The sequence below is a fragment of the Trichosurus vulpecula genome, chromosome 4 (assembly GCF_011100635.1).
Source record: "Trichosurus vulpecula isolate mTriVul1 chromosome 4, mTriVul1.pri, whole genome shotgun sequence".
In the NCBI taxonomy this organism is placed as follows: domain Eukaryota; kingdom Metazoa; phylum Chordata; class Mammalia; order Diprotodontia; family Phalangeridae; genus Trichosurus; species Trichosurus vulpecula.
In genome coordinates, this window is record NC_050576.1 from 300,422,220 (window position 1) to 300,443,716 (window position 21,497).

At 41.5% G+C, this 21,497-nt stretch overlaps 1 protein-coding gene across 1 annotated transcript in view; it reads right to left on the bottom strand.

Moving 5' to 3' along the window:
* KIAA2012 (KIAA2012 ortholog) overlaps positions 1-21,497 on the bottom strand; it is a 150,156-nt gene that overhangs the window by 106,307 nt on the left and 22,352 nt on the right. Inside the window, 7 exon segments of the mRNA XM_036756872.1 lie at positions 3,782-3,904; positions 5,569-5,737; positions 9,037-9,167; positions 10,506-10,695; positions 12,352-12,509; positions 18,695-18,859; positions 20,575-20,737. Coding sequence (XP_036612767.1) covers positions 3,782-3,904; positions 5,569-5,737; positions 9,037-9,167; positions 10,506-10,695; positions 12,352-12,509; positions 18,695-18,859; positions 20,575-20,737 — 1,099 coding nt within the window.

Consider the following 21,497-nt stretch of genomic DNA (forward strand, 5'->3'; position numbering starts at 1 on the left):
ACCCATTCCTTTAATATTGCCAGGAAATTAATTTAAACTTCAGAGTTGGTAGATCATCCTTTTTTCTTTCTTAAGAATCAGAATATATGTCATTATCTAGTCTTGTGGTCCCTCTCTCTTTCATTACTCTTTCAAAGATCACCCACAATGGTGCAGCAGGCACACCTCCTACTTCTTTCAGTAAGCTAGGATGTAGTTAGTTTGAACTCTTAAAGGTCTAGTGAGTTAGGTGTTCTCTTGTTATCTTGCTCTTTGTCTTGAGTATCAACCCTCTATTAGTCAATTTTATTCTGTCCTTTCCAGTCCAAAGCATTCTCCTTGGCAGAGTAAAATAAGTCAAATTAGAGCTGAATGTCTGTCTCTTCTCTTACTCCTTGATTATCATTATTCATCCACCCTAAGCAATATTTCTATTGCTTCTTTGATCCTCCTCATTCTCCCAATATAACTAAAACAACCCTTTCGGTTGTTCTTAACTTTTCTCCCTAGACTTAGCTTACCCTAAACTTCAGTAATCTTGATTATGAGCAGCTAGGTGACACAAGAAATAAACGCTAAACCGGCAATCAGAAGGAGCTAAGTTCAGATCCTGCTCCAGACACTTACTTAGCTGAGAGACCTAGAACCAGTCAGCCTGTTTGCTCATATGTAAAATGGTGATGATGGCACCTAATTCACAGAGCTTTAGTGAGGATCCCTTAAATCTTAAAGTGCTTTGCAAGTGTTAGCCATTATTATTAACACTCTTTGACAGTACTGTTCTATGCTTTTATGACTGCTCAATTACTGGCTTTTGCTTCCATATTCTGTACGTCTTTTAAAAAATCTAAATTAGTTGATGAGTCCCCAGAGTAGCCATGTCAATCTCTTTAGACAATTCCTCCTTTTCCTCTTCTTTGGAATTATTTCTTCTTTGTGTCTTCATAATTTTGTTGAGAGCTTTCCATTCTTCCTGAGGTAACTTCCCTTGTACAGGACCAGTCAACAGAATCCATTCTATCCTTTTTTTCTGAACGCCTTGAAATCTCTCCCCAATCCTAGGTTGTACGTCAGACTCTACCCATCTTTCTTCTCTTCCATCACAAATTCTAAGGTGGAGTAGTCACAGCCTCACAAGGTTCCCATCATTTCCACCCCAGAATCTAGTACCTTCTTTTTGCTGAGAAATAGATTCAGAATAGAATTTTATAGGGTCATAGACAGAGTTAGAATAAACCTCGGGGCCATCTAGCTTAATCTCCTCATTTTACAGATGGGAAGCTCAGAGTCACTTGACCAAAGTCTGACTCCAAGGCCAGTATTCCTTCCATCATATTAGCTACCTCCTTGCATCTTCCACTTTTTGAAGGATGAAATTATCATTCGGGTAAACCAAGAAATAGCTGCTCTGCTTTTGACCAAGACGACACTCCAGTAGATATCTGAATAATTGAAGTCTCCTATCTCTTTCATATCATACCTCCTTCTTAGGCTTGTTATCCATTTCCCAAACTCCTCATAAATTTCTTCTTTCTGAACATAATCCAGTGGTTTATCTTATTCTCTGATGCCAATACCTCTTCTGTTTCTGCCTAGATTCTCTCCACTATGTTTTCCCCTTCTGGTTCCTGGATTTCCTCAAATCAGTATATTTGAATTGACAATGATCCTCTGCCTACCCTTTTACCTCTCCTGATTCTTTTAAAGATGGAATTTATTAGGTGCCTGCTATATGCAGAGCACTGCTTTAGGTACTGGGGAAAGGAAACATTTTTTAAAAATTAGATTTTATTTCCTGATCTGCATTCTCTCCTTCCCACCTCCCCCTCCATAATTGAGAAAATAAGAAAAATGAAACCCCTGTTACAAACATGTATAGTCAAGAAAAACAGATTCCTGCATTGGTCATGTCTCTATATCTATCTATCTAGACATACATATATAAAAATCATAATAACTGACTATTAAATTTAAGCTCCATGAGGGCAGGAACTGTTTTTTGCTTCTTTTTGTATCCATGTCTTTTTGTATGCCCAGTGCCTGGCATATAGTAGGTGCTTAATAAATGTTTACTGATTGATGGCTTTATTGTATATCTGTCTATACACTATATTCTTAGATTCATAACTATATCGTTCAATTTGAGGGATGATTGGTTAAAAGGTCTCTCTCCTACCTAAGTACCACAGTGTCTAAAATTCTACTTTAAGAACTCTAGGTTGCTCTCCTGGCCACATTTCTTTTAACAAGCCGATTGTGAGTAGGGATGGTTTAATTTGTTGTCTTTGTATCCACGGCACCTAGCATATTGTTGTTTAGTTGTTTCAGTCATGTCCAACTCTTTGTGACCCCATTTTGAGTTTTCTTGGCAAAGATACTGGAATGGTTTGCCACTTCCTCCTCCAGCTCATTTTACAGATGACGAAACTGAGGCAAACAGGGTTAAGTGACTTGCCCAGGGTCACGAGCTAGTAAATGTCTGAGGCCAGAGTTGAACTCAAGTCTTTTTGATTCCAGTCCTGGTGCCACCTAACTGTCCGACTTAGCATACAGTAGGTGCTTAATAAAAACTTATTGTCCAGTTGATTCAAGCAGTTAAATGAAAATGGGAGGGGAGGCTGGGAAGGGTAAAACTGGACTGGGAATCAGGAAAATTGGGTTCTTGTCCCAGCTTTGCAACTAACCAGCTGTCTAACTTTGGGCAACTCATTTAACCTTTTTGTACTTCAGGATCCTCATTGGAAAAAGGAAAGAATTGGACCGGGTTATCTCAAAAGTCCTTTCCATCTCTAAATTTACAGAGTCACAGACTATCAGAAGGGACCACAGAGCCTTGTAGTCCAATTCATACCTGAACAAGAAGATGACCAAGCATAGGTCATCCAGTCTTTGAGGCAGCTAAAAGGGGCAGTGGAGAGAGGGCTGGGCTTAGAATCAGGAGAACCTGAGTTCGAATCCTGTCTTAGATACTTTCTTAGCTGTGTGACTCTGGGCAAGACACTTAACCACCTTCAGCCTCAGTTTCTTCATCTATAAAATAGGAAGAATAATAATAATAGTAATAATAATGCTGTTATTAACCTCCTTTTGTTGTGAGGATCAAATGGGATAATATTTGTAAATGCTCAACATAGTACTTGGCATATAGTAGGTACTTAATAAATGCTTATCTCTTCTTTCCTTCCTTTGCTTGAAGACATGAAGGATGGGAAATCTACTTCCTCCCATGGCAGTCCACTGCCCTGTTAGAAGCTCTAACTCTTAGGGTGTTTTTCGTTTGTTTGTTTTTACATCAAGCCCAAATCTATCTCTTCGCAACTTCCATCCATTGCTTGTAGTTGAGGCTCATTTGCCAATCACCATCTATGATCCTATGAAACATTCTTAGCCATAGATGACGTTTAATTTGTGACAAGAAATTGTTAGCAGAAGGGTGATCATAGGATCCTGGGTACAGAGCCTTTGAGGCCACTGAGTCCAACCCTTTCATTTTACAAATGAGGAAACTGAGGCCCAGAGAGGTTCAGTGACTTTCCCAGGGTCACACAGCTAGTACAATCTGAGGCAGGATTCAAACCTAGGTCTTCTCGAATCCAAGTCCGGTGTTCAGTCCTCTACATCACTGTGATGGGCTAGGAACAAAGCTAGCTCCAGCAAACTTGATCTAAATACCTTAATCTCTCCTTTAGATGCCCTGATGAGGGAGGATCTGTTTTTCCTCTCTTCCTTCCTTCTAGAACAAGTTTTCTAAAGTATAATGGAGGGAGGGAGAAGGTACCTGGAATCAATGGTGAGTTCCTGCCCGAGTCCCTGGGGAGATGTACAGTCAGTGGTGGCTGAGAGTAGCAGGCATGCTGCAGAGGTAGTCTTAGCAAAGATTTCCCTTCTGCATTAGCCTTGGGTCTGCATTCAGTATTACAAAATTCTAGAAAGTGAAGACAGAGTAAAATGAAAAAGGAACCAACTGGGTCACCATTACTAACTATTTCTGCTCCTAAGATTGAGGAGGTAATCTTCCTCTCAGGAGGATGTGTCTCTCACTGGTTTTCCTGATCTGTAGGGATGGGGCGCACTCCCCATACATTGTAGCCTATTAGAAGTCCTCTGGTCCAACCCCTCCACTTTAGAGAGGAACACCCTGAAGCCCAGAGAGGGAAGTGGCTGTCTCAAAGTTAGTGGCAGAGCAGAGATGAGAACTAAGGTTTCCCAGCTCCCAACCCAGGGGAGTTTCCACTATACCCGGTTGACTATGGCATTTAGGGCACTAGTTCAGAGTTCATGAAATTGGGATAGACTGGCTAGCTTCCTGACTTACCTGTCAGGGTAGTCATAAGAAAGAACATGGAATTGAGAAAATCTTTATTTCTTCCCATCCCTTCAAATAGCCCTGATTATCCTTCATGGCTCTCCATAGCTGGACAATAATTTCCTTCCAATGAAGACTCCTCTTAGCTTTAGAGATATCTTATTATGGGCACCCCTAAGATTGTAATCTCTCTCTCTCTCTCTCTCTCTCTCTCTCTCTCTCTCTCTCTCTCTCAATCTCTCTCTCTCTATCACTCTCTCTCTCTCCCTCTCTCTCTCCTTCTCTTTCTCTGTCTTCCTCTCTTCCACCTCTCTTTTCTCTGTCCCTCTCTTTCCTTCCTTTCCTCTCTTTCCTCCCTCCTTCCTTCTCTCCTTCCTCTCTCTTTCTGTCAACAAGCATCTATTTCCTCTCCTTCCAATTCCCCCCAACACTGAAAAAATCCCTTAAACAAATATGCATAGTCAAGCAAAATAAAAAGCTCATATTGGCCGTGTACAAAAATGTGTATCTCATTCTGCATATTAGTCCAGGAGTCACTATCTATCTATACCTTTTTTGTTTAATGAATGAACCTCATGATTCCTTGCATGACTCCTAATTTAAGCCTTCTAGAGAAATGATAGTCAATTACATCTTCTGGTAAAATTCCTTGCACTTTTAAAAAATAAAGGTTAGTTGAATGTTTGATTCCTAAAAGGGAGTTAAAAGGCTGTCAAGTGCTCAGGGGCCATCATCTTATTGACTGGCTGACTGGCTGAGTTGAGTCATTCATTTGGACATTTACTAAGGATCTATTATATGAGAGGGTGGCTAGGTGGTATGGTAAATAGCATGCCAGGCCTGGAGTCAGGAGGACTCATCTTCCTGAGTTCAAATCTGGCCTCAGACACTTATTGAGCAAGTCACTTAACCGTTTGCCTCAGTTTTCTCATCTGTAAAATGAGCTGGAAAAAGAAATGGCAAACCATTCCAGTGTCTTTGCCAAGAAAACCCCAAATGGGGTTGCAAAGAGTCAGACATAACTGAAATGACTGAACAACAAAAATTACATGAAAGAGACTGTGCTAATTCCAGACTGAAGGGAATACAGGAAGTAAATAAATTGCCAAAAGCAAATGAGTAGCTAGAATAGAATCGCTTAGGGAGGACCACAGGGCTAAACATTTTCACTGATATATGTGACTCAATATTAAATCCCTCTAGATGCGTTCTGGGAAAATAAAAAGTTCCTTTTAGCTGAGTCATCTCTAAAAGCAGATCATTTCTATCCCCAACACACTTACCTCCTCGTTGGCCCCTCTCTTTGGGCTGTTGTTCAGCATATGAAGGAACCTCCAGTGGAAGGATGAGCAGCTCTTCTGGGATGCCATAGTCATTAAGCTGAGTCCTCAAGGGTTCCTGGGCTCTGGGTTGTTCTTCTGTGATAGCAGGTAATTTCAAAGCCTTTGGCACCTATGTGAAAATTACAAACAAAACCGAACCCAGTATAGTAAGTATCCGAACACTGATGCCTGGCACAAAGGATGCTGTAACTTTCTTTTATATCATTTCATGACAATGCTAATCTTTATTCTAATGCAGCTTTGGTAGATGCTAAGAAAGCTAAAGACAAGTCCGGGAGTCAGGAGCTCTAAGTTCTAACTCTAGTCATGTCCCTTCACATCCACTGTCTCAGTTTGCCTAACTATAAAATGAGAGTAAAGAAGAAGCCCTGTTAAATTCAGCAAAGGCAGATAGAAGAATTTCATGATCTTAGGACGCTTTTGAGAGGAAATGGCTTTTTTTTAATTTCACTTGTGTTTGAGGGAACTGAAACAAAGTGATATTCAGCAACCGGTCCTGAGCCAGGCTGCTAGGCAGAAGAGGTTTAAGCAGAGCTTAGGCATTCAAGCCTACTTTTCTAGACAGCTAACTCTTCTCCACTCTTTCAGAGTTTAGACCAATATCCCTGTTGCCAGGGTGTTCAGGCTTTACTGTTTTTCTAATATGAACATAGCTGAAAAAACAAATCCAGAGTGTCAGAATCAGTCACAGGTTTGGCCCAGATTTCTTCTGTTTAAAAAAATATGTGGAATAGAGATAGTAATAAAACCTTCTGTTTTCAATTATTCAGAAGTTACTGAAAATTTCTCCTTTTTGGTTTGCTATTTTTGACATATGGTCTCTGCTTTCAGAAATGTTTTAATGCGAGGTTTCGGGGAGCTTGGTTTCACAGGAGGAAAAATATACACTTTTTTTTCATTCTCAAAAAAAGAAAGTGGGTTGGGGGCAGAGGTGGAAGAAATAGATGTGTGCTAGCTTCTGATGAAGTTAAATTTGAGCAAGGAAGGTAATTCAACCTAAAATATGTAGGGTGGTATGTATCACTGTGAAATATTAAGAAAATTATTAGTTGAACACAGACACATAAGTTCTTTATACTTATGGAGACATTGACAACACAGGTGCTCACTGGCCACTAACTGCATTCATCGAGTACAAAGCTGGCATAATTTCTTTGACAAAGTACGCATTTGGAACTCCAAGTAGAAATCTGAACCATTCTCTTGAACTGTGGGTGGCTTTGTGTGACAGTCCGTCCCAGTCTTAACTTCTTCATCCCAATTAAAACATGCTGAATGTGTAGTTTTAATATTGTGTAAGAGGATTTTCATTCCATAAATCTTGGCAATAGAAGAGGGGTGGTGGGCTCTTCTTCTTGACTAATGACTTCTTTCCCTGGTTTGGATCACAAACACCAGTGACACCAGAAAAGAACCTTAGAGATTACCTAGTCTGATCACCTCATTTTATAGAGGAGAGCTAGAAGTGATTTGCCTGAGGTCTCAGAACCAGACTTTAGACCCACATTCTCTGACTCCAAAGTCAAAGCTTCATTCTCCCTATTTCACTAGGTTACCTTTGCATATTTATCCCTATTTTTCCCATGAAGCTCAGAGAGATTTGTCTGTGGTCACGTGTCCAAGTCTACTGTAAAGTCCAATTGCCCAAGCTGCCCTGGGAGGGGGAGTCGAGGGTCAGCTTGGAGGGGAGCAGATCCAGCTTGTAGAGTTTCCTTAGATTATTCGGTTTGGACGTGACTCTCAGGGTCACTTCAGACTGAAACAAATTCCCACCCCACCCCTAAATCAACCAAAGCTGAAACTGAATCTCAAGTTGGGGTCAAGCTTAAGCCAACCCATCACTCAGGGAGAGGGCCGTGAAGCAGCAGGTGAACCAGTGTTTGCCTCCATAGATTATCTCCTGTCCTTCCCCAGTCTTCTTCATTGGACAAGAAACATATGCCCTCAAGTTTTGGAAACTGACACCAAGTTGAGCTCGGAACTACTTCAGATTTAAGTTTCCCAGGATTTAGCGGAGACCTCAGGTTTGGCAGAGGTCATTTTCTACAAGCTCAAGTTCCTATGCAGACAACATATTGCCCCCCCCAAAATAATCCTCCTTCTTCCCTCTTGACCTCTAACCTTCCCCAACCAGTCCCTCTGGTCCCTTTGAAAAGATATTTATTGCTATTACTAAGATGGCAGCTGTATCATATACTTTAAATTTCTTCATCCGTAAAACAGGGATAATAATAGCATCTACCTCAAAGGTTTGTGGTGAGGCTCAAATGAGATGCAAAACTTAAAGAACGACAGAAATGTTGGCTATTTTAGGGCTAGATTGAAAGTCAGTCTAATTTTCTTCAGTTTTATTAGTTGTCAAGTTATTTACATCTTCCCTGGAAGCCCACGGATGTGTCATTATGGTGCAGAAGAGGCTTATTCTGGGCTATTACTAGAATAATTAGGCTGCCTAGCAGGGGTGGGGAACCTGCAGCCACGAGGCTGCACGTGGCCTTCTAGGTCCTTGGGTGTAGCCTTTTGATTAGGTCCAAGCTTTACAGGACAAATCCTTTTATTAAGGTACCTAGAGTATTAGGTTAACTGAATGGGCTCATCACAAAAGGATGACCACTACATGATGAATTTGGGGGGATTATCAAGAATTTTTGAAACTGCTAAGAATTCATTTCAGTTTAACAGTGAATTCAGTGTTTTGTTGTTTTTCAGTCTCACTCTATTCTTTGTGGCTACATTTGGGGTTTTTTTTGGCAAAAATGCTGGAGTGGTTTGCCATTTCCTTCTCCAGATAATTTTACAGATGAGGAAACAGGGTTAAGTGACTTGCCTAGGGTCACACAGCTTGGAAGTGTCTGAGGCCACATTTGAACTCAGGAAGATGAGTCTTCCTGGTTCCATGCTTGCTACCAAGCTGTCCTGAATTAAATATTAAGACAGACTAATTCTTTTTCCATTGAGATAAGTACCTTAGGGTTACATGATCCTGGAGCTAGAAGAAACCTTAGATGCCAGCTAGTCCAAGGCCCTCATTTTACAGATAGTGAAACTGAGGCAGAGAGTGGTAAAAGGGGCTTGTCCAAGGGTAGGTTACAGGTGACAAAGGCCGGATATGAACCTAGGCTCTCTGATTCCAAAGCCAGTATTCTTTTGACTGTACCAAGCTATTACAGTGGGTAGAATGCTCCTCTGGAGTCAGGAAAACCTAGATTCAAATCCCTCCTCTGCACTAGCTCTGTGACCTTGGGTAAGTCACATACCGTCTCTGAACCTCTGCTTCATCATCCGTGAAACAACGGCTTTGGACAAGATGACTCCCGAGTTCTCTTCAGGCTCTAAATCTGTGATCTTTGAAAACAAGAACCTTATTCACTGAGTTTCTGAACCCAGATTAATTTTGTTTAAACAAACCTTTTTTTTCTTTACTTTTCTAGGCACATTTTGCTCTGGGTTGATGGTGGTTTGAACAGGTGGTAGAGTACATCTTTCAGCTGGAAGTTCTGGAAACATTTGGTGCCTGCTTTTGGAGATCTTCACATTCCCTTGTAAATGAATAAAAGAAGATTAACTCACTTGAGAAATCTCTGTGTACAAAGCAAGTACTCCTTGATCTGGGGAATAAGAAAATCAATATGTGTTCCCTGCCCCCACCAGTAGCAGAGGACAGAAGCCAGGTTCACAAGTACCTATAATACAAAAGAGAATATGAAAGTGCAAATGATGAGGTACAAAGGAAAGACAGATTATTTCCAACCAAGAAGGGACAAGGGTAAGACAATCAGGAGTGGAGAACACATAGCCTCGGGGCTACATGTGTCCTTCTAGGTCCTCAAGTGCGGCCCTTGGACTGAATCCAAATTTCATAGAACAAATCTCCTTAATAAAAGGATTTGTTCTGTAAAACTTGGGCTCAGTCAAAAGGCCGCACCCAGGGACCTAGAAGGCCACATGTGGCCTTGAGGTGACAGGTACCCCACCCCCAATAGATGAAAACTTGTTTGCAACAGCTGGTAGAATGAAAGGTAGGCATGTTAGTATTCTGTTCCGTAGCCTAGAAGAAAGGCAGAGTGTGATGTTGCAGACATCAGGAAGGCTCAGGGTATATTTTTGGGCCTTCAGCTTCTTGTTGGGTGGGAGAAATGCTGGAATGGATGGTTATCAAAGGGATGTTCACCTAAAAAGGGCTCATTATTACTAATAAATAAAAATGAAGTATAATTGTAATTTAATTTTTAGAATATTAAATATAATTGAATAATTATTAAATAATAAGTTCATGATATTTATTATTTAATTAATAACTGTTAATATTTGGAATTTATAATAATGGGCATTTGCATAATGCTTTAAGTTTGTAAAACCCTTAACAATAGGTAGTCTCATTTGGGCCTCACAGCTACCCAGTCAGGTAGATACTGTAGGTATTACTGTCCCCATTTGGCAGATGACAAAATTGAGGCTGAGAGGTTAAAAATCACTTGCCCAAGTTTACATGACTAGAATGATGTCTGAACTGGATTTTTATCTAGTCCTTCCAGACTCCAAGTCCAACATCGTATCTCCACTGTACCACGCTTGCCTCTTAGTCATCCAGGTAGAGTCCTATGCTGTTGCTTCTCCTCTCCCTACCCTGAATTTCTAACTTTACCTTTTATCCAAGGGAATAGATGTTGAGATAAAGTAATATGTTCTTTTCAGGTCTTTCCAGAGCAATCAGATTCACACTGACCTAGAGACCTAGAATTTTATTATCTGAAAAATGAGGACCTTGGACTAGATGGCTTCTAATGTCTCTTCTAGCTCTGAATCTAGGATCATGTAACCCTAAGGTACTTATCTCAATGGAGAGAATTAGTCTCTAGGGGCCTCATGCTTCTTACCACTGGGGTATGTCTTCCTGTCCGGGAAGGGGCCTCCATAGAATGTACTATGGGATCTTTGATGTGGGAGCTGAGAAGTTTCAAGGGAGGTAAACACAGAGTCACTCCCCAAAGGTGGGTGGGACTTTCCACGGTGTCCCTGGCTCTTTTTAGAAGCTTGTGTTCCTTGGTGAGCATCCATCCACGTGTCCTAGGAGACAGCAGACATGCACAATTATAAACATGCTTTCCTGAAGATCCTGAAAAGTATCTTTTTAGCAACCAGACTTTGTTACTTGACTTGTGGAATTAAGGATTACATATACCCCTCTTGATTATGTTCAAGGTTCAGGGATATGAGTGAAACCTCTTTGGTCAAATTTTCTGTTCTGCTGTTATTTACCACAATCAAAAGTATTTATTCAGCATCAATTATTAAATTTTTTGGACCAAAAGATTCAAACAGATATGGTTCCTACCCTCTGAGCATTTGTGATTTAAAGCTAAGTTGTCCTGGTGATCATTGCTTTGGGCATTTCTATCAGCACGTCCTACTGCTAACTTAATATATGACTGGGGATAAGTCATTTTAAACCTCTTGCAACTCTCTAAGATTGGCCTCTTACAGATTGATATCTATGATCTTATGAACACACGAACATCCACACCCCAAGTTACAGATGGGGTTTCAGACCCCCATCACCTCTTGCCTATATGATCTTTTTTTTTGAGGGGGGAAAGCAAGGCAATTGGGGTTAAGTGACTTGCTCAGGGTCACACAGCTAGTAAGTGTGTCAAGTGTCTAAGGTCACATTTGAACTCAGGTCCTCCTGACTCCAGGGCCAGTGCTCTACTCACTGCAACACCTAACGGCCCCTTGCCTATATGATTGGGAGAGCTTCCTATTAAGACCCCTTGTCTCAAATCTCTCTCTTTTCCAGCCCAGCCTACAAATTCCTGTTAAAGTGATTTTCCTCAAGCACATATCAGACCATGTGAATCAACTCCATCAACTCTAATGGTTTCCTGTTCTTTCTTTAGCTTTTAAAACCCTACACATCCAGGTTCCAAACTATTTTTCCAGCTCTATTAGAATTACTTTCCCTCATATTTTGTGATCCAGCCAAACTGGCCTTCTCTTCACGCATGACACCCCATCTCCCATCTCCAGGTTTTTGCACAGACCATCCTTTATGCCTGGGAGGCAGTCTTTCCTTACGTCTACCTCAAAGAGTTATGCTTTTCCTTTAAGATGCAATAAAAGTATCTTTTTGTTGGTTTTTTTTTGCATGAAGTCTTTCCTGATCCTTCCAACTGCTGTCTTTCCTTCCAAACTACATTGTATTTATTTGTGTGTATTAACTTTATGTTTATACTGTATATATTTTATGTGTTTTTGTCTCCCCCATTTTGTACCTTACCAGCAGGGATTGTATCATTCAGGACCTGGGAATACAGTGCCTGACACATAGTAGGTGCTTGCTGATTCATTGATTGATTTTCACCCTGACAAAATCATAGAATCATACCTGTAGGGAGCACAGATGCCATAAAGCCAGCCTACTCCAATTTTTACATATGAGGAAACTGAGGCTTGTCTGTCCAAGGTCATACAGATAGTAAGCATCATAGATGAGATTCAGACTCAGGTCCTCTGACTCTTGACACTTTCCACCATAACACACTTCTTCCTTAATTACAGGTTCTTGTTAAATTAACATTTTCCCACAGTAATATGTTTTCTGATACTACGTGAAGGGCTAAAATGCTCAGAACCCCCAAGGAACTTCTAACTAGGAGGAATAGTATTTAATCAGAAGACAGAAAGAATCATAAAGGATAGCCTGTGTGAGATTAGAAATGATACCTCTGCACAGGTTCCCTCATCCAGCCAAGTGGCCTTCCCTGGAGGCTTCCGTCTCACGGGAGGGAATGGAACCTTCTCTTTCCAATGTTTCTCAGCTTTGGAATCTTCCTTGTCCACATCACTATCTCCAGATTCCTCATTATCAAGGTCACTTTCACCTGTAAGGCAGACAGTGGATCAGTACTGAAATGGAACACATGGGCATGGTGGAGGCTGCTGGGCTAAGCTGTTTTCCCAGAGCTGCCAGTTTGCTGCTTCTCTGAGCTCCAGAACTGGCATTCCCTCATCACTTTCCAAATCCAAAGTAAACAGAACATCCTCACATTAAAGGCTCTCCTCCACTATGCTCTTGTCTCCATCTCTCTCCTCTCTTCTTATCTGCATCAAAGGGTTGTGGAGACTAAAGTACTTTTTAAACCTTATAGCACTTAATAAATGTGAGTTATTTCTTTTTCTTTATCATCATCATCATCATCATCATCGTCATCATCCACCCCATGGAATGTGAGAGCTAGAAAATGTCATAGATCACCTAGCTTAACCCTTCATTTTGCAGATGTAGAAACCGAGCACCAGAACAGTTAAGATTTGCTCAGGATCGCCCCAGGATGAAGTAGAAAACTTGTCCTTTGTCACTGAGTCCAATACTTTCCCCCTCAACATTCCACAGTGTCTCTCTCCTATTAATCCACTAATCCATAAAAATTTATTAAGTACCTGCTATGTGCCAGGCACAATTAATGTTAGTATTACTATACTATTAATTAACTATAATTAACTAATTATTAATTACTATGCTATTAGTTTGCCTTAGTTTCCTCATCTGTAAAATGAGCTAGAGAAGGAAATGGCAAATCACCCTGGTATCTTTGCCAAGAAAACCTTAAATGAGGTCACGAAGGGCTGGACACGACTGAAAAATGACTAAGCAAATACTTCTGATTAATTATTATTCTATTAATATTAGTATCACTATTTAGTATTACTATAATTATCTATATATCTATATTACTATAATTATCTATTTATTACTATAATTATCTATATACTATATCTATATGTACATATAGATATAGCATATAGATAATACAAATAATATTATCATCATTATCAGCTATGGTGGGTTAGAGCAGACGGTGATTAGAGAAGGAAACAAGAAGGAAACCAAAGTCTAGAGCATGGGAAAGGACCTATTTGAGGTCATACAGAAAGTCAGCAGTCGGTTCTTATGCTTTTTCTACAGGATGAATGTCAACCCTACCCCATAGTCGGTGACAGTTCAGTTTGATATAAGCTACTACTTGGGTTGACTGTTCCTATTTTTTGGAGGGGGTGGAGGGTGGAGGGTGGTGGGAGAGACTTGCTAATATCGATAGCATTTGCAAAGTACTTTACCAATATTACCTCATTTGATCCTCATAATCCCCCTGGGAGGTAGGTGCTATCATTATCCCCAGTTTACAGATGAGCAAACTGAGGTTGACAGGTTAAGTGACTTGCCCAGGGTCACACGTCTATTAAGTATCCAAGGCTGAATTGGAACTCACATTCTCTTAACTCTCAATGGAGCACTCCAGTCGCTGTACCACCTAGCCACTGTTGGACTTCAACTGTGGCATAGTTAAGAGAGCTCTGGATTTGGAGGCAGGGAGGATGGATTTGAATTCCTACTTTGCCATTAACTACCTCTGCAACTTTGGGCAAGACACTTCATCTAAGTGGGCCTCAGTTTATTCATCTGTAAAATGAGGGGATTAGATTAAATCAGGGGTGAGGAACCTGTGGCTTCGAGGCCACATGGGGCCCTCTAGGTCCTCAAGTGCAGCCCTTTGACTGAATCCAAACTTCATAGAAACTTTCGCATTTGTTCACAGAATCTTTTGGGAATTTGGATTCGGTCGAAGGGCCACACTCAAGGACCTAGAGGACCTCATGTGGCCTTGAGGCCACAGGTTCCCTCACCCCTGGATTAGATGATTCTGAAGTCCCTTCTGGCTCTCAACCCTAAATTCTTATGAACTGCATAGGATCTCTGAATTACCCTGTTACCTTTTTTTTTTTATCTGCAAAACACACAGGAAGGATCTGAGTCAACAGATGACTGAAGCACAGTTAACAAATCTTTCAACAGTGGTTTAAAGGGTCCTGCAGCGATTTTCATCACTTACTCAAGGTAGATTTATAGATGAAATAATCTGCCAAACCTGCCTCGTTTGGAGCCAGTCTTTAGCAACACCTCCTCTCACAGGGGGGCAGATCCTTAAAACAATGTGTGGGTTGTCTTCAGACCCAAGCCCGTCCTGGGGTAGTTGTGCAGACTTTCTGAGGCCTTCTCTCATTTCCCCTTGTCACCCTGTCTCCTCCTTCAAGCGCTCCCCCTTGTCTGTCCCCATCCTCATTGGCAGTCTGGACTCCATCGGTACGGGTGAAATATCTGTTTGGCAATTGCCCTATTCCCACCCCTGCCCGGCTCCCACTTTGGAAGGCAAGTGTGGCTTCCTGCTAAGCACCCAAAACTGTAGGTGTGATCAGGGTTAAGCTTTCTATGAAGCCTGACAGAGCCTGGGTCATTCTCAATTGCTTCACTTCCAACTCTCGCAGACTGGAGAATCTTCCCCTCTGGAGCTCCACTTTCTAGACTGGTGACCATTGTTCCCGGATAATTACTTCATTTCACTCCTGATTCGCCAGCCATGTCCGCTGTAAACTTTATGAGGACCTTCCCCATCCCCCAGTCTAGTTCTGCAATCATGATTAAATCAGCTCTGCCATTGTTCCCGGATGACGTGTTGGGGTATTATCAGTCTGCTCCCCTAGGATCCCACTTACCATTCCGGTAACTTTCCAGACCAAAGTGTCTCTCCCTGTCTACCATGTCCTTTTTGTCTTTGACTTCCCCGTAAGAATGTAAGCTCCTTGAGGGCAGGGACTTTATTTGTATTTCTGGCACTTAGCACAATGCTTGGCACATAGTAAGTACTTAATAAATGCTTTTCCATTCCATTTCGGTCTGAAAAGACTGGGGAGATTGCGTTGGTTTTAGGACCCTATCTAGCCAGCCCTAGAATGGACCTAAACCCTGACAGTGATCTCTGAATTAACCTGGTCATACTGGATCCTCTGAATATATCACCTGGCACTGAGCCAGATCTCCCAGAGCTTTCTTGGGTGAAAAACTTGGACCCAAACTATTCTCTTTTGAGTGCAGAGAGGAGGTAGAATGCTGACCAAATGACCCCTCACCTCATTCAATTTTCTTCCAAGTGAGACTAGGGAGAGAGTTCTGTCCAATAGCATAACGCTACAGGTGTGACTGAGTAAATAGTTCAATCTGTCTGGGGGGGAAACCTGGATTTTTCTGAGTAAATATCACCACCTGCTTCATTGGCTTGTGCTTAATTGCCACAGGATGTTGAAAACAAAAGACAAGGCCTTGTATTACTACATCACAAAAAGAAGGATCCAGAAAAATGCCTGCAAAGCAGGAGTGGAAGGAGAGGAAGACTCACTTGAACTTAGGTGAGCTTCCACTGATATAAAAACTGCTTGTTGGCTCATGGGGCTTTGTACCTTCCAAATAGGCAGAAGTGATGTGTTGGAGCAGATAAACTGGGTGCTGAGATTAAGTATATCTCTCTTTCCTTCCTGGCCTCTTCATCCCCCTTGGCCTGTTCCAACAGTTAGCCAACTCATGATGTCTCCTCTCTGCTTAGGATTAAAGTGAGGGGATAGTTCATTGCGTGTCCTTTCCGTAAGAAGTGGCGATGGGCTTCTATAAAAATGGTCAGTGAGATCATCGCAGCAGAAGGCAGGACGCTTTTTATTTAAGGGAAAGTTAAGAATGAAAGAATAAAAGACTTTTCCTGTTTGTGAAAAGGCAAGATCAATGAGCAACTCTCATTAATTATGTAATAATACTAAATGGTAGCATTCTTTCTGTGCTAATTATTAGTAATTCAAAGAAAAGCTATCTCCTACTGAAAGCTCTTACAAATGGATTCCTCGCTGGGTTCCCAGAAATTCAAGACAGAATTCCGAGGAGCTAGTTGGTCAGTAGGAATTAAGTTATGTGGGGCAGCTGGGTGGTGCGGTGAGTAGAACACGGGCCCTGAAGTCAGGAGGACCTGCGTTCAGATCTGACCTCAGGCACTTGACACACTTACTTGCTGTGTGACTTTGAACAAGTCACTTAACCCCAATTGCCCTGCCTTCCCCCCTCCGAAAAAAAAGAGAAATTAAGTTATGCACTAGATCAGAGATGTCAAACATGTGACTTGTATGCAGGCAGGTCCCTCAGATCCCCAACCAGATTAAAATATAATTGGGAAATACGTAATGAAATAAATAAAAATTTAGTGAAATATAAATAACACTACATTTTAAAATTGAGGCAACATATGACATCAGCGATCCTTATGTATGGATTACTGGTCTCATTTCTATTTGAGTTCGACACCACCAATTTAGATCACAGAATCTCAGAGATACAAGGACCATCAGTATGCTGGAACCAGCTGGAGGACCAGCTTTTGAGAGCTAATAGTTAATCAGAAATCAAGCAAATGCTATAAGTCATGGCTTAACATATTGTTTTACTGATTTTCTAGACTTAAGAAAGTGATGGAGAAAATATTAATGATGCTGATTAAACTTAAAAGTACATCCGTGAAAAGTGGACATCTCCACCCCCACTGGATGGGATTCTGAGGATTATCTAGTTCGACCCATCTAGGTCCAAAAATTCCCTTTATGAAATTCCTCATAAGCCTTCACTTGATGACCTCCACTGAAAAGGAATTCACTACTTTTCAAAGCAGTCTATTCCATTTTGGGATAATTCTAATTGCTAGAGTGCCAGGCCTGAAGTCAGGAAGATTCGAGTTCAGCTCTGGCCTCAGACATTAGCTGTTGGCCCTGGGCAAGTCACCCTGTTTGCCTCAGTTTCCTCATCTGTAAAATGAGCTGCAGAAAGAAATGACAAGCCACTCCAGTATCTTTGTAAGAAAACCCCAAATGGGGTCATGAAGGGTCAGACACAACTGAAAAGACTAACAAAAAATAGTAAGTTTTTCCTTACAGTGATCCCTAATCTGCCACTTTGCAATTTCCTTCATTAGTTCTTGTTTTGTTTTCTGTGGGTAAACAAAACAATTCTAATTTCTCTTCTTGGCAATAGTTCTTCAAATACTTGAAGATAGCTACCATGTCTTCTCTTCTCCGGGCTATACATTCTCAGTTGTTTTCTTTCTTTTTTTGGAGAGGGGAAGGCAGGGCAATTGGGGTTAAGTGACTTGCCCAAGGTCACACAGCTAGTAAGTGTGTCAAGTGTCTGAGACCAGATTTGAATGCAGGTCCTCCTGACTCCAGGGCCGGTGCTCTACTCACTGCACCACCTAGCTGCCCCATTTCCAGTTCTTTTCAAATGCTCTTCATGTACCTTGGCATAGTATCTCCTCATTATCCTAGTCACCCTCCTCTGGATATACTTCACCTTGTCTGGGCCCTTCCTAAAATGGAGCATCCAGAATTGGGTACCAGTTCTCCAGATATTATCTAACCAATTGGTCAACCTGGTTTCTAAGATTTTTCTAATCTTATGAGTCTAGGCTTTCTTTGTGGAATGATATGGGCCAGCATTTCTACAAATAGGCACTATTCGTTGCAGAAAACACACTGGCCTAAGAGTCAAAACTAGATCTAGTCTGAGTTCCTCCACTTAACCAGCTGTGGTAGACAATGGGCAACTCTCGATGAACGGTAGGAGCTAATCTCCATCATCTCTTTGACAACCTCCTTTCCAGTCATTCCAGTCTTGGGCATCTCAGTAAATCTTAATGAGAAGATGATTAATGTGCTTTTTCTCTTAAAGTTTGTGAAATAAGCAAATTAAATGCTCTTCCTTTCTAATTTTATACTTAAGGTTGCCCTTTCTAGCATTCCCCATAATTAATGCTTGTTTTTTTCCAGTATTCCCACAATTAATGCTTATTTTTATCTTTATGGCACTCTAGACTCTTTCCTTCTTTCTCCCCAGAGATGCTATTATACCTGCCCTTGTACTTTCTCTCCCCTTACGATAGCCTCCATACCTTACTCTTGACTTATTTTTTCCATCAAAGTCACTCCCCAGTAGAAACTTCTCTAACATTCAACATAGCATTTTGCCACACCACAAGTGGCAGAGTTATAGATTGTTAGAACTAGCAAGAACATTAGAGGTCATTAACTTCACAAATGAGTAAACTAAGGTCCCGATCCTTAGGCTTTATTTTGGGAAATGCCATTAGAAGAAATTAAGGGCCCAAATACATTTGAAAAAACTAGCCCTAAGTTCACCACAAACCTTCATCAGCCAGTTGTTCTTTCTGAGTCCAGAAAGTAGAGACTGACGGGTAAACAGGCAGGAGATGGTATTTTGATGGTACAGCTGAGAGATCCTGTTGACTCCTGATGTGATTTGGCAAGTAAAGCTGATTGTCTTGGAACAACCTAGGGTCCCTGATATACCCTGAAATAATGGAGCATATCGGTTATCTGGCTGGGGCAACCATTCAAACACTGTAAAGAGGATGAGAAGGATGATCAGAGGAGTCCTGATCAGTTTGACTGTGAGATTACAGACTGTGAGAGGGAAATCTGGATCCAGCCATCCCTAGCATCTCAGTGAACTGCAAAGACAGTCAAGGTCCAGTTGGAAAAGAGGTTGCTTCTTTGGCAAACTGAAACTGTCTTTGCCTTCTATGGGAGAGTCTAGACCAGTGGTATTACACTCAAATAAAAACGCTTGCAGGTAGCAAATCAACTAAGAAAACCACACATTAACATTATCTATGAACATTTCATGAAGGTTAAATAGATACAACTACCTAGAACCCAGGGCCTGGAACTTAAACATAATCAACCCCGTGGTTGCGACCCTTTGCTTCTAGTTGTTTTGGGAAGGCAGCCACCCCACATTTTTTTTTTTACTCAAACATAAGCCTACAGGGTGAGAGAAAAGTTATTCTCTGGGTGATTTTTGAACACTGGAGGGGAAGTCATATGGTTAGTGCTGAGGTAAATTGGTAAAGTGTGACCTTGGCTGATCACCAACTATTTGTAGCAAAGGAAGGAAAGGATGACCCCCGCCCCCACTCACAGCAAATGCTACACCTCCATCCCCCCATCCCCATCACCTTCTCAATTTTTTTTTGCAATGAGAATGAGGCTTCTTTAAGGGTCTCCATCTTGCTTTGGAGCTATTTCTATTGAGAAATCGCCAACTTTTGTGATGGGGGTCCCCAACCTTTTCTGGTGGGATGGGGAGAGAAGCGACTCCTTACTTCCTTGAAACTTTGAGATCACCCCAGAGCAAGGGGAGAGGCTGCTGACAAGGAAGTGTCCAAGTGGGCTGTGAGGAACGATGGCTGTAAAGCCCACCAATGAGGAGGGTGCCAATGGCAGCTGTGTTTCCCTTGGCAGCTGGTGGACAATGGACTCACAGATTTATTGGGGGAGTTGGTAGATTTTGATCTACTGGTTGGACACCCCTGATTTAAAGGAAAATTGACCCCATACTTCAGATAAAGGCAGTAGTTTTGTTTCCTTCAGCCTTAATGGGAGATACGGGGAGTCATAGGATCAGATATGGAAAGGACCATAGAGATCAGCTAGGCCATTTTCAAATGAGGAAGTTGGAGGAGTTTTTGATTTCTTGAAGTTTGATCCCATGTCTGAAAGATTTCAGGTGATTTTTCTCATGTTCCTATATCCAGTACAGAAAATTTTAGTGCAAAATGGCATATGGGTTACCAAGGCAGGTAGAGAGGAGTTCAATGACATGCCTAAAACCACCAATGATGGTTAAGTGGAAGAGTTGGAATTTGAACCCAGGTCCTTCAATTCCACTTGGGCTTTAGTGGAACATTAGGGGCAGTTAGATGGCGCCACAGTGCATAGAGTACTGGCTCTTGAGACAGGAAGACTCATCTTCCTGAGTTCAAATCTGGCCTCAGACACTGACTAGCTATATGACCCTGGGCAAGTCACTTACCCCTGTTTATCTCAGTTTCCTCATCTGTAAAATAAGCCAGAGAAGGAAACGACAAACCACACCAGTATCTTTGCCAAGAAAACCCCAAATGGGGTCACAAGACACAACTGAAAAGACTGAATCACAACGACACTGGGACGTTTGGGTTAGATTTATCCACACTCCCCTTACTCACCACTCTCATCACTGACCTGAACGTGGGAGCTTGTACAAAGTGCCCGAAGTCCAATTCTGAAAGAGGCTGAAGAGGTACCTCTTGGCTGAATGGCCCGGACGGATATGTTGTTCATTCTGGCTATTTGGCTTACTTAGGAAATGTAAGTATGGTTGCCAACCCCGGTCCTTCTGATCCTTCTGTAGAATAACAGACAAGAGATAAACTCATCTGTTAGGGGCTCCAAGGCCTCATGCAGCTGATAAAGTTGGGTTCACAGATCCCTCATCGATAATCTTAGGAAACTCCCTAAAGGTGCCTGAAGGCAACAAGAGTGTGCATCCCAGCCAACAGACACAAAAACTGAGAAGCTTCAGGATGAGGTTCTTAAAGATCCCCACAGATTTGGAGTTGGAGGGAATCAGAGAAGGCTGACAAACACCAGATCCTGAGTTAAGATAGAACACTGGAGAGTTGATAAAACTCCTTAGAAGAAAATACATGACAACACACTCTATGGAAATTATTTCTGAAGTATAAAAAGAGGTCCAACTCATGACCACCCCTGCTTTCTTTATAGGAGGAGTGGAAAGGACACTGACCCTGACTCTGTCTCACCTCTGTCACTTGCTGTGTGACCCTGGAAGACTTATTTAAATGCTCTGAGCCTCTGTTTCTTCATCTGTCAATTTTCTACCTCACAGGACTATTATGAGGAATGGCTCAGACAGTATATATGAAAGTGTTATCCTGTACTTCAACCCAGCTATTATGATATTTATCAAATTAATAATACTATATTTTCCATGTTTTTTTTTCTTTTGGTCTGTTTCTTCTTTCATAACATGAGTAAAATGGGAATGTTTTACGTGATTGCATGTATATAACCTATATAAAATTGCTTACCATCTTAGGGAGGTGAGAGAGGGAGGGAGAAAATTTGGAATCCAACATTTAAAA